This window comes from Anabrus simplex, chromosome 2 (assembly GCF_040414725.1).
Source record: "Anabrus simplex isolate iqAnaSimp1 chromosome 2, ASM4041472v1, whole genome shotgun sequence".
Classification (NCBI taxonomy): Eukaryota; Metazoa; Arthropoda; class Insecta; order Orthoptera; family Tettigoniidae; genus Anabrus; species Anabrus simplex.
Genome location: NC_090266.1, coordinates 127,677,623 through 127,690,105, shown reverse-complemented (window position 1 = coordinate 127,690,105; position 12,483 = coordinate 127,677,623). Strand labels below are relative to the sequence as shown.

General features: G+C 39.6%; 1 protein-coding gene and 1 long non-coding RNA gene across 4 annotated transcripts in view; one reads left to right on the top strand and one right to left on the bottom strand.

Annotated features, from left to right (window-relative positions):
* Positions 1-12,483, bottom strand: part of LOC136863922 (colorectal mutant cancer protein) — an 809,530-nt gene that overhangs the window by 43,509 nt on the left and 753,538 nt on the right. For 2 of the 3 annotated variants that reach the window (XM_068226109.1, XM_068226108.1), the window contains exon 11: positions 692-888. In XM_068226109.1, the coding sequence (XP_068082210.1) occupies positions 692-888 (197 nt within the window). The remainder of the gene's footprint in view (positions 1-691; positions 889-12,483) is intronic. The other variant, XM_068226110.1, reaches the window with a different exon arrangement.
* Positions 1-12,483, top strand: part of LOC136863924 (uncharacterized) — a 109,167-nt gene that overhangs the window by 92,817 nt on the left and 3,867 nt on the right. The window lies entirely within an intron of this gene.

The following is a 12,483-nucleotide window of genomic DNA, read 5'->3' as shown; positions in this document are numbered from 1 at the left end:
AAGATGTTACAGTCATGATCATTCGTATTTGGAAGCTCTTTTAAAGAAAAAGATACTGTTTACCTTTGGGAAATTCGCTTAAGTGGGGAGTGTGAAACTTTCCACAATATCATCATGAACAAAGGTATTATTCATCATCCAACGATGTAGTCAACATCATCACAATGAGAATTCTCATAACTGGCGAAATCATCATTGTTTACAAACAGAGTTGGCTGCCATTATTCTTACAAACATGTGACAAGCACATGGCCGCAAGCAAGAAGAATTTCACACAAACAGCAGCACAGAGAACATGAAAAATAAACCAGCATAGTAGGAATATGGTGACATATTTAGAAACAACGTACTTTCTTTTCTATAAAGCAAGTCATTAGTGCTGCTATCTGTCCTACATAAATAAACTACAAGCCAATAAATAAGGGACTGCATCAGAAGCTATGTATAGTTCCTGACACTTTTAGTGATAACATGCAGCACTTTAAGCATTAGATGCAACCAGTCTTAGCCAAGATTGTACTCATTATCTAGGGATCAGATGGCCAGTAACTAACTGACTGTGCCACTGATGTTGGCAGATAATGCCTTCAACTTAAAAGTAAGCACAGAGTATAAAATTATTCCCCCTATTCAAGTACCCAGTCTACTTTACCATATTCTAATTATTTTTCTTTACTGTTATGCAACTTACCTTGTAGTATGGCTATACTCTTCCCATGGAGCAGCACTAATAGTAATCGCATTACTTGTCGCAGCATTGTCTAATCTTCCAAGAAGATGCCTTGCTACTGTCTCAGCTGCACGTCTGTTTTCACCAGCACGTCTTAGAAGTGACCCCACTTCAGCACAATCAGTTTCACAATCAGGCCCAGATTCCTCTGTAGTACCATAAAAAAAGAACATAATAACTAAAACAGATATTTATGGTACATTTAAGGTCTGGCATCTACAACTGGCCATACTTTCAAGATACTGATATTAGGAAATGTTTAATAGTTTTTAACCTAAGTGGTGAAAATGCAGCAGGAAGGATTCTCACGTTTTTCAAATTTTGTGGGTTATGGGTCGGAAAAATTATCTATCGCCAAGAAAAGTTGCAACTGTAAAGTTGTAAAGATTTAAAGAAGTCTCTGGAGACGTATGGAGTCGACGTTTGTACCTCAACAGTTTGCAGAAGGCTTATTAGTGCTGGTCGTCCAGCACGACGCCCACGCAAAAAAGCAAAACTTACCCCTGCAATGGCTGCAAAGAGACTTAAATGGGCTCATGAAGTCAGAAGTCAGTTTGGAGATGATTGCAGCAAGGTAAATAATCTATGTTAAAGGAAATTATAAATTTGTAAAAGAAAATTCCCCTTAAAATATAATAATTTTATTTCAATACAAACTAGCAAAAATGCAAGTGGAAATTCTCCTCTTTTCAGTACTGTTTTTGTAAGCATGTAGCATCTGAAATCATGGGCTTATCATGAATGAATTGTTTCTTTCTCAGGTCTGTTTTTCTGATGAGTCTATATTCTCCATATATGAAGAAAGTAGCCAATGTGTGAGAAGAACGACTGAAGAGGAATTTTCTGAGCTCTGTATAGCACAAACCGTAAAACATCCCACATCTATTATGGTGTGGAGTGTCACGTCGGCAAAGGGTGAAGGCCGTCTTTATATTGTCTTATATTTATATTGTGGAAGGTACAATGAATCAAATACAGTATAGGAAAGTTCTGGAAAAAAAGGCTTCTACGCCAGGTAAAGGACTGGTTTCCTGAGGGAGATTTTGTATTCATGCACGATGGTGCACCTTGCCATAAAGCTAAGTCAGTTACCCACTTCTTAACTTAAAACAACGTACAACATTACAACGAAGTTTGCAACTCATCAAGAAGCTGATCCAAATAGGGCATCATGAGGATGATATCAAAAACGCATGCTCAAGACTTATAGAAAGCACGCCAAGGCATGTTGAACTGCTTATCAAGAAGAAGGGCATGCACACAAACTACTAATGTACTGTTCAATTGATGAAAAATTGTTCTTGGACAATAAAATGTGCTCATTTTAAAAGAAAATCATCTTGAGTGTAATAATTTTCACACCTCTGTATATTGGTGTTATAAATTTACTCATTCGAGACAAATATTTCAAGTTCCCTATGGGAATCAACATCTGTATCATCTGATGGCCAGGCAGGCATCAATTTTTGAAAATGAGACAAACGTCTCTCATAGTGCATTGGCACTGCCAGTGGTTCCAAGTAGCCTATGCAGTGGCCTCCATGGTATGCACTAGCCATGCGTCTTGGTAAGTGTGCTAGATACCAACTGACGAGCCCAACCTAGCACACGGGGGGCAAAACGCTGGCAACCGGGAATGAGTTAGCTGGAAAATTTATAATGTCCAATAACAGACGAACTATATTCGTATTATAAATTTACTCATTTGGGACAAATACTTCAAGTTTCCTATGGGAATCAACATCTGTATCATCTGATGGCCAGGCAGACATCAATTTTTGAAAATGAGACAAGTCTCTCATAGTGCACTGGCACTGCCGGTGGCCAAGTAGCCTACGCAGTGGTCTCCACGGTATGCACTAGCCACACGTCTTGGTAGGTGTGCTATTTACCAACAGATGAGCCCAACTTAGCACTTAGCACACTGGGGCAACACGCTGGCAACCAGGAATGAGTTCGCTGGTAAATTTATAATGTCCAACAACGGACCAACTATATTGGTATTATAAGTGGTATGTTCCCGAGCTGTCAGTGGAGAGATGGCGTGGAATGACATCAGTAGACGAATAAGTTTGAGTTATGTCATTAAAAGTAGGAAAGATCACAATATGAAGATAAAGCTGGAATTAAAGCGGACAAATTGGGGCAAATATTTATTCATAGGAAGGGGAGTTAGGGATTGGAATAATTTACCAAGAGCGATGTTCAATAAATGTCCAATTTCTTTGCAATTGCCACCTGAGCAACTGCCCTAAATGCAAATCAGTAGTGATTGATTGATTGATTGATTGATTGATTGATTGATTGATTGATTGATTGATTGAGACAATATTAGATGTACATAAATATGAACAAAAAGGTTAATTACATACATGATTTGAAATAAATAAAAATTTAGAAAAGCTCAAAAATGCGGTGAATAAATTGGGCCCCTTTCATATTTCAGTCTCAAAAATCAAAGAACTAAACGAGTTCAGTGCTGGGGCATATAATTGTAGTTTCAGATACAACAAGAATAATTCATTTATCTCAAAAAGTGTTGAAATTATAAAGCCTCAAGATATGCTAAAATTCTCAGTATACATAAGTATACAAAATTACAAATATGTCAGTGTTCAATGTGTAAAGAAAAAAAGTTAATGATGATGGCCATGTGGTTACTGCAAGTATTTTAAGTTCAGATCCCAGGAATACCAACCACAGTTTCATTTAAAAGAGCATTAAGAAGTACAGCAGGATATGAGTGAAATGTGCATTTCTGGTCTTTCATTATTGTACCGGTTGGTACACCTATACGCCGCACATTTGAATTTTCTGCCTTAAATTACCTTCTACCGGAGAAACTCTGAACTTTAACAACTGAATTAATCCAACAGTTCCTCAGAAGATGCCACTGTGTGTATTTCGATTTGTTTTTGTTTTTTTTGGTTGATCAAGAAGTGTGGACCTTCTCTGACAGATGTCTCTACTAAAAAACTATGATCATGCACCCTGGTGCGAAGGGAAGGAACTTTTTGAAGAAATTTTGTATTCGAAAGTTTGTCTTTACTAAATTTTGTTCTTTCATTTTTTGGGTTGGCAATATTAATCTTTCTTTCCGCCAGTTTTGAACTCAGCCAATCCCGAATTTCTTTAATTAGTTTTTGACCAATAGTGTCTTTCTTCTTCGATGTTGATTTATAACTTTTAGCTACCCAATCAAGTTGAGCGAGTGTGTCTTTATTATTCATGAAAGGTCTCGAAGCTTCCACGAGGGTTTAAAAACTGCTGATTTTCACGGCTCTTGGCCACTCGAACAACATCTAGCTCAGTGTGTGGATATGTAGCAGGGGGCGGGAAGCGCCTCTTTCTTCAGGCAGCCGTTCTTCAACAAAGTAATGGCCGTTTAACATCTTTATTTCTTGCTAGCTCAGCAGTTTAACCCTCCGGGCAGGTCCGAAACCTTTAATATGTAAACAATCCATTGAAACATGTAAAATCTTTCTGGTCTTTGTAAAATTTTCATATAATGTTAACTATAAATCGGGGATAGAGAGTGCCTTACCCTCTTGAGCTCCCCTTCATCTTGAATTTGAGGTGACTACATTTTTGTAACCGTTCTTCTATTCCTTCTTAATGTGTTAAATTTATTCTGTATACGTGTCACCTCCATAGTATGGGAATAGCCCCTGCTTATCGGCCTAGCACCACTTAGGTTTTAACAAGCTTCATGTAGGAGTGCAAGTTCACGCCTCCTTTCATCTTGGTATTTTGGGGCCATTTAATTAATTTGTTCTTTTTCCACGAAGGCCCAGTAGATTGGGTACGAGATACCCCTGTTTATATTTGTAAGTTGTGCCTTGATGGCAGTGGATTCTGAACTCTAGGTAATGCCTTTAATAGGCTTGAAAATTTTTTTTTTCTTTTTTTTTGCTAGTTGCTTTACGTCGCTCCGACACAGATAGGTCTTATGGCGACGATGGGACAGGGAAGGGCTAGGAGTGGGAAGGAAGCGGCCGTGGCCTTAATTGAGGTACAGCCCCAGCATTTGCCTGGTGTGAAAATGGGAAACCACGGAAAACCATTTTCAGGGCTGCCGATAGTGGGGTTCGAACCTTGGAAAAAAAAAAAAAAAATTGAGAGCGGCTCAGCTCTTTCTTGGGTTTGAAAAGTGCCTCTGGGAGGCTTGAGGATGAAAGTGGGGAGCAAGTGCTCCGTGTAATTAGGGGTTTTCTGCACTTTGGTACTTTGTGGTTGTGAGCTGAGAGCTCAAGGATTGCCGAATTGGGGCTCGAAGCCCAGGATTTGTAAAGGCACCTTAACTTGTGTTTTCGCTTGTAAAAATGATTATTGTATCTGAATATTTATTTTTATTTTACTTAGTGAAAATTGTTAAATGTTGTTATTTGTTGAAAATATAACCTTCATTTAAATTTTAAATTCATCTTTCGGACTTGTAGTTAGACCCATTCCAGCCCGCACCTTCTTTCACCTCTGCTGATCCACCAGAACACGGTAACAAGTGGTAGCAGAGCGTGGTTGAATGGGTCTAAATTTAGCCCATTTTGACGGCTAAACATTGTTTTTGATTTTCTCTCCGTCACTGGAATTTTTCAATTTTTCTAAATTTGTAAAGTGTCTGTCATCATGTCCGGCCCTCGCGATATCCTACACCCCGGCTATTTGCAAAAGGAAGAATTGATTTACGAATTAACTATTAGAAATGTTCAATCTGGAGGCACGGTGTCGGCCGATACCACTAAGCTTAAAGATTCTCTTGATTTGCCGATTACCACCCCAACTTTGGGAGAGAAAGAGATTGACGACGCTCTCTCCACGATCACTGACAATACTACTGAGCTAGCATCCATAGTTAGTTTTTCTGAAGGAGGGGATCCCTCCCCAAATCAACTTAAACGTGTACAAACTAGACTGTTCCATTTTTACAATAGGGTTACTGATCTATTGTCTCTTAAGTTAAATGACATTCAAGGGAAGGAGGCTAGTGCTCTTCTCGAAAACCTTTCTAAATTGTCCAGTAAGGTTAGCCTATTGTTAACTGGGGCAGTACCTCCCAAAACCGACCAACCCACTCTGGTAAACGTAGTTAGCAAGGAGCATTCTCCCACGGGGGAAGAAAGTAGGAAATCTGTAGAAGTCCAACAAACATCTGTTCCATTAGAAACTGAGTCCGGTCGTTGCACATCCATTCCTCCCTTTGTGTTAAATAATGCACTCTCTGAAACTGCTGCTTCTCCACCCATTAGGCCGTTACCTACTATGTCACCCGGGTTCAGTAGTTTGCCTCACCCATTAGCCATGTTGCTCAGGGGTATTTCTAAGTTTTCTGTTAACTCTACCAGTGACGTTATTTCATTCTTAAGGTTTTTAGTTGAATTCCAAGATCATGCTCTTGTGTTTTCTCTTTCTCTATGTCAAATCCTTCAGATAATTTACCCTTATTCCATTGGTGTCCTCTCTGACAAAATAGTAAGAGCCATTGATGAACAATCATCTATAGAAGACTTCCACGCCCATCTATTAGCTAACTTCATTCTGGCTAGGGCAAGGTCATCTCTTATACAGAAGTACTATTATAGAGTACAGCGACTGGATGAAAATCTTGCCGACTTCATCCAAGACATTAAATTTTACACTAGGGTATTTGCTCTACATTTTCCTGAAGATCAAATTGTACAGGCTATTGTGGAAGGAATTTCCCCATCTTACAGGTCATACTTGTGTTTTGCGTCGCGTTCGCAAACTTTTGCCGAGTTGGAAGCTATGACTGTCTCAGCCGAAGGGGTTAGATATGCCGACACCTTACGTGTCGCGAAGGAGCCCCCTCCACCTTCGAGTAATTTTCGGCCTCCACCTCGCCGAACTCCCCCAATCCGCAAATGTTATGCTTGTGGGTCGGCAGATCATCTACGTAATAAGTGTCCCTTGATTAAATCTAGCGGGACAAGGAATGGAGCAGGGTTATCCCAAGGCTGTTTTAAATGCGGCGCTTTCTCCCATATTGCCAAAAATTGCCCGAATTCGAATAGCACTCCCTCCTGCTCAACTTTGGGTGCAACTTCCACCAACAATCAAAAGTGACTAGTGGCTTCGGCTGAGTCGGCTAACTCATCTTTCCGAGGCTCAGCCCCAAGTAAACCTGCCGAAATCACAGGGAAAACTCAGTCTTCTAATTTATCTTTTGAAGGTCCCAAAGAATGTCTTAAGATTGCGGCGGATCCCCCCGCACCTTTTCCATTTCTCAAAATTGAATTAAATAATGAGCCTGTAACTGCTCTTTTAGACTCAGGCAGTTTTTGTTCCATTATTTCGGCCAAGTGGTACTCTAAATTAAAATCTGTTCGTAAACTTCCTGATTTTTGTTCGTCTTCAGTTCAATGCATTTTGGCTAACACTTCTCCATTAGAAATTTTAGGTTTTCTATATGCCAAAATTAGAATTGCTAAATTTACTTGGAAAGTTAAACTGTTTGTGGCTAAGCATTTGTCTTGCCCCATTATATTGGGGGCGGATTTCATATCGCACACCGGTCTAGTCCTCGACATTCAGAGCAAGTCATGCACCTTCAAATTTGCGAGTAATTTCAAAATCCCTTTACTAAAATGTAATTCTGTATCATGTTCATCTGTTTCGCCTACCCAGGATGAGATGTTGTTAGATCTTAGACATCTACCTGAGGACCAGGCTGAGAGTATTCGCAAGTTGTGTCAGTCGTTTTCAGAAGTTTTCTCTGATACTCTTGGTGTTACTGACCTCATCGAATACCAGACTAAGGTTACGGACTCGATTTCCTCCTTATAGGTTATCTCCACCTAAAATGAAGGCTCTGAAGGAAATCATAGATCAAATGTTAAAAGATGGTATAATTCGGCCCTCTAAGTCGGCGTATTCATCGCCTATTTTCCTAGTTCCGAAACCCCAAGGTGGCTTCAGGCCTGTGATTGACTATAGGGCTTTAAATCGGAAGGTGGTGTTACAATCTGTGCCCCTTCCAGACCTTCACTCTTGTTTTTCATGGTTTCGAAAGGCTAAGTTCTTCACCATCTTAGACCTCAATCAGGCTTATAACCAGATACCTCTGGCTGAAGAATCTAAACATCTTACAGCGTTTGCCACGAACTGGAACTTGTATGAGTATGACAGCATGCCTTTCGGGCTTCCCACAGCAGCATCTGTGCTTACGAGACTGCTAGACAGGGTCTTCTCCGACATCAAATTCGAGTATTTATACCATTATCTTGATGATGTCGTCGTATTTTCTGAGACCTTTGAAGAACATCTAGATCATCTGAAAGAGGTCCTGAGTCGCCTTCGTAAGGCAGGATTAATGGTGAAATTGCCTGCTATCCATCTCACAACATTATCAAGGTCATTTTGCAGTTGCTCACAAACTTGTAACTTATTTATTACTCTGTACAGAATAACATCATCCGCAAAAAGCATTATCTCTGATTCCACTTCTTTACTCATATCATTTATATATACAAGAAAACATAAAGGTACAATAATACTGCCTTGAGGAATTCCCCTCTTAATTATTACAGGGTCAGATAAAGCTCTGCCTACTCTAATTCCCTGAGATCTAATTTCTAATAATATAGCAACCCATTCAGTCAATCTTTTGCCTGGTCCAATTGCACTCATTTTTGCCAGTAGTCTCCCATGATCTACCCTATCAAATGCCATAGACAGGTCAATCGCGATACAGTCCATTTGACCTCCTGAATCCAAGATATCTGCTATATCTTGCTGGAATCCTACAAGTTGAGCTTCAGAGGAATAACCATCCCTAAACCCGAACTGCCTTCTTCCTAACCAGTAATTAATTTTGCAAACATGTCTAATATAATCAGAAAGAATGCTTTCCCAAAGCTTACATGCCATGCATGTCAAATTGACTGGCCTTTATATTCAACTTTATGTCTATCATCCTTTCCTTTGTACACAGGGGCTACTATATCAACTCTCCATTCATTTAGTATAGCTCCTTCGTGCAAACAATAATCAAATAGCTACTTCAAATATGGTTACTATATCCCAACCCATTGCCTTTAGTACATCCCCAGAAATCTTATCAATTCCAGCTGCTTTTCTAGTTTTCAACTTTTGTATCTTATTGTAAATGTCATTGTTACCATAGATAAATTTTAATACTTCTTTAGCATTAGTCACCTCCTCTATCTGGAGATTGTCCTTGCAACCAACCATCTTTACATACTGCTGACTGAATACTTCTGCCTTTTGAAGATCCTCACATTCACACTCCCTTTGTTCAGTAATGATTCCTAGAATACCCTTCTTGGAACCTGTTTCTGCCTTAAAGTACCTGTGCATACCCTTCCAATTTTCACTAAAATTTGTACGACTGCTAATTATGCTTGGCATCATGTTATCCTTAGCTGATTTCTTTGCTAGATTCAATTTCCTATTCATTTCCTTCAATTTCTCTTTACTTCCACAGCCATTTCTAACTCTATTTATTTCCAATCTGCACCTCCTTCTTAGTCTCTTTATTTCCCTGTTATAATAAAGTGTGTCTTTACCATCCTTACCACCTTTAAAGGTACAAACCTGTTTTCACATTCCTCAGCACTTGCTTTAATCCCAACGCAGAGTCTGTTTACATTTTTATTTATTGTTTTCCACCAATCATAGTTACTTTTTAAAAATTCCCTCATGCTTGTTTAATCAGTCATATGGTACTGCCTAATAGTCCTACTTTTAAGACCTTCCTTTCTATCACATTTCTATCACATTTATTTAATAACTACAACAAAAACAATTCTTCGAATTTCTATCAAAGAATTATTGTTCATAATTATATATGTGCCGCGTGTCAGTACTTCGACAACATTGTCACATAGCAATATTTTCAGGCGCAACAGCTATATAGCCTGGTACTTGTATAAATTTTCAAATTGATTTTATTTGTATTTGGCGTGATTTAAGGAATATGAATAATGCCCCTTTTATCTGATGAAATGACATCCTGAGTTATGTTTTTATTTTTTTATTTTACAACTTGCTTTATGTCGCACCGAAACAGATAAGTCTTATGGCAACGATAGGATAGGAAAGGGCTAGGAGTTGGATGGAATTGGCTGTGGCCTTAATTAAGGTACAGCCCCAGCATTTGCCTGGTGTGCAAATGGAGAAGCACAGAAAACTATCTTCAGGGCTGCGAACCGTGGGGCTCAAACCCACTATCTCCCGGATGCAAGCTCACAGCTGCGCGCCCCTAACCGCAAGGCCAACTCGCCCGGTTTAAATGTTTTTATTCTATCTTATATGCCCTAATTTTTGTATTAGATTAGCCTATAAATTGTGTTCAGTCGAATGGAATAATTTTTTTTCTCCACATTAACACTTTGTAAGAGTAGGGTGATATTAATATTTGTGTTATTTTCTTATTTGTTTATGCAAGAAAGCCAATACTACTGTAAATTGAATAGATCTGTTTGCTCAGTTTAAGTGTAAGTTGGGTAGTCTTTACTCAACTTGGGGAGATGCTAGATTCGTGTTGCCAATTATCATGAAGTCACTAACTGGGTTAAAATGTCACTACATGACATTTTGTGAATTAGGTCTACATGAGGGGAATATTGAAACATTAAATGAATGAATAACTACAACATACCTAATAAATGAGAAGACTCAGGTTCCTCTTCTGGTGTAGTTGCAATTGGAATATGAATGTACAGCTGAGGTTCCTGTCTTATGCAAGGCACTTTCAGAGAATTCATAATTATGTGTAGCAGGTCTTGCTAACACTTCTAAGTGCGTTTTTGGCGTGAAGAGTGAAGCAGTTTTCACGTGTTCTGATACGCATCTTTATTTGCACCAAGTTCAGCTGACTGAAAGGACCGTTTGCCTCTGCATTGGAACAAGGTAGAGAAATACTGGCTAATATTTGAATGGATTAACAGCAACAGAGTATAAATTTAAAAAACCTCCACAAAACTTTTGGCTGGGTATCATCGTAAGGCTGGTCTTGGAAAATGGAACAGCCGCATGGGATCCATACCGTAGAGAGCTCATCTTGAAAGGGGGTAAACCGTGCTTGCCGCTCGACCATTACCTTCATACCTTGGACATTTCGACCTTCTCCGAAGCTGCTGACAGACGGCAGCGGGTAGCATGTAAATGGTGACAAAGAGTCAAGTGCAGTGACATCATACGGAGGGTTTCAGAACTATGTCTACCACTGACTGCAATTTTAAGATTGAATGCGTTACGTCCTTAACTACTCCATTTGCTGTCTCTTTCTTTCTACAGTGGATTAGATGGCGAGACTACACCAGCATCACACAGTCAGGCAAAGGAACTAGTGCAGTTGTGCGGAAATTTTGAACTTCTGAGAGATGAAATTAATAATACTTGCCTTGAAATCACCTAAAATCATACTTCAGACAGTTCTTTGTGCTATCATAACATATGCATGTAAGGAAAATAAGCCCCTGTCTATTACTTACCAGATATTGTAATAGGTTATTATTGTAATTGGTTATTGTAATAGAACTGAGTGTTGGCAATACCATAAATTCAGTGTCTGGAGTGAATGGGTTTGAGATTTTCATGGATAAAGTCCTTCATTGTAGCATAGAGCCCAAAAAATTAGTCTCAACTACAGGTCTGTGGAAATGAGCTAGAACTGCAAATAGCAAAGCTATCAGTGATGGCCAGGCAGGCACCAATTTTTGAAAATGAGGCAGTCTCTCATAGTGCATTGGCACTGCCAGTGGCTCCAAGTAGCCTACGCAGTGGCCTCCACGGTATTGGCACTGCCAGTGGCTCCAAGTAGCCTACGCAGTGGCCTCCACGGTATGCACTAGTCATGCGTCTTGGTAGGTGTGCTATTTACCAACTGATGAGCCCAACTTAGCACACTGGGGCAAAACGCTGGCAACCAGGAATGAGTTAGCTGGAAAATTTATAATGTCCAATTATGGATCAACTATATTGGTAATATAAATTAACTCATTCGGAACAAATATTTCAGGTTCCCTATGTGAATCAATATGTGTATCAACTTACCACTTAGTCGAGCAGCTCATCTCCTTTCTCCCAGGTCTTTCCAACTCAAACTTTGCAACATTTTTGTAACACTACTCTGTTGTCGGAAATCATCCAGAACAAATCGAGCTGCTTTTCTTTGGATTTTTTCCAGTTCTCGAATCAAGTAATCCTGGTGAGGGTCACATATAATGGAACCAAACTCTAGTTGGGGTCTTACCAGAGACTTATATGCCCTCTCCTTTATATCCTAACTAAAACCCCTAATTACCGAGCTCGATAGCTGCAGTCGCTTAAGTGCGGCCAGTATCCAGTATTCGGGAGATAGTAGGTTCGAACCCCACTGTCGGCAGCCCTGAAAATGGTTTTCCGTGGTTTCCCATTTTCACACCAGGCAAATGCTGGGGCTGTACCTTAATTAAGGCCACGGCCGCTTCCTTCCCACTCCTAGCCCTTTCCTGTCCCATCGTCACCGTAAGACCTATCTGTGTCGGTGCGACGTAAAACAACTAGCAAAAAAACAAAAAAAAAAAAAAAAGAACCCTAATTACTCTCATAACCATGTGCGGGGATCTGTACCCTTTATTTACAATGCCATTTATGTGATTACCCCAATGAAGATCTTTCCTTATATTAACACATAGGTACTTACAAAGATCCCCCAAAAGAACTTTTGCCCCATCAACGTGGGCCCGTTTATATGGCCAGTAGATCTGGATACCCCATGGCTTGAGGGAAAA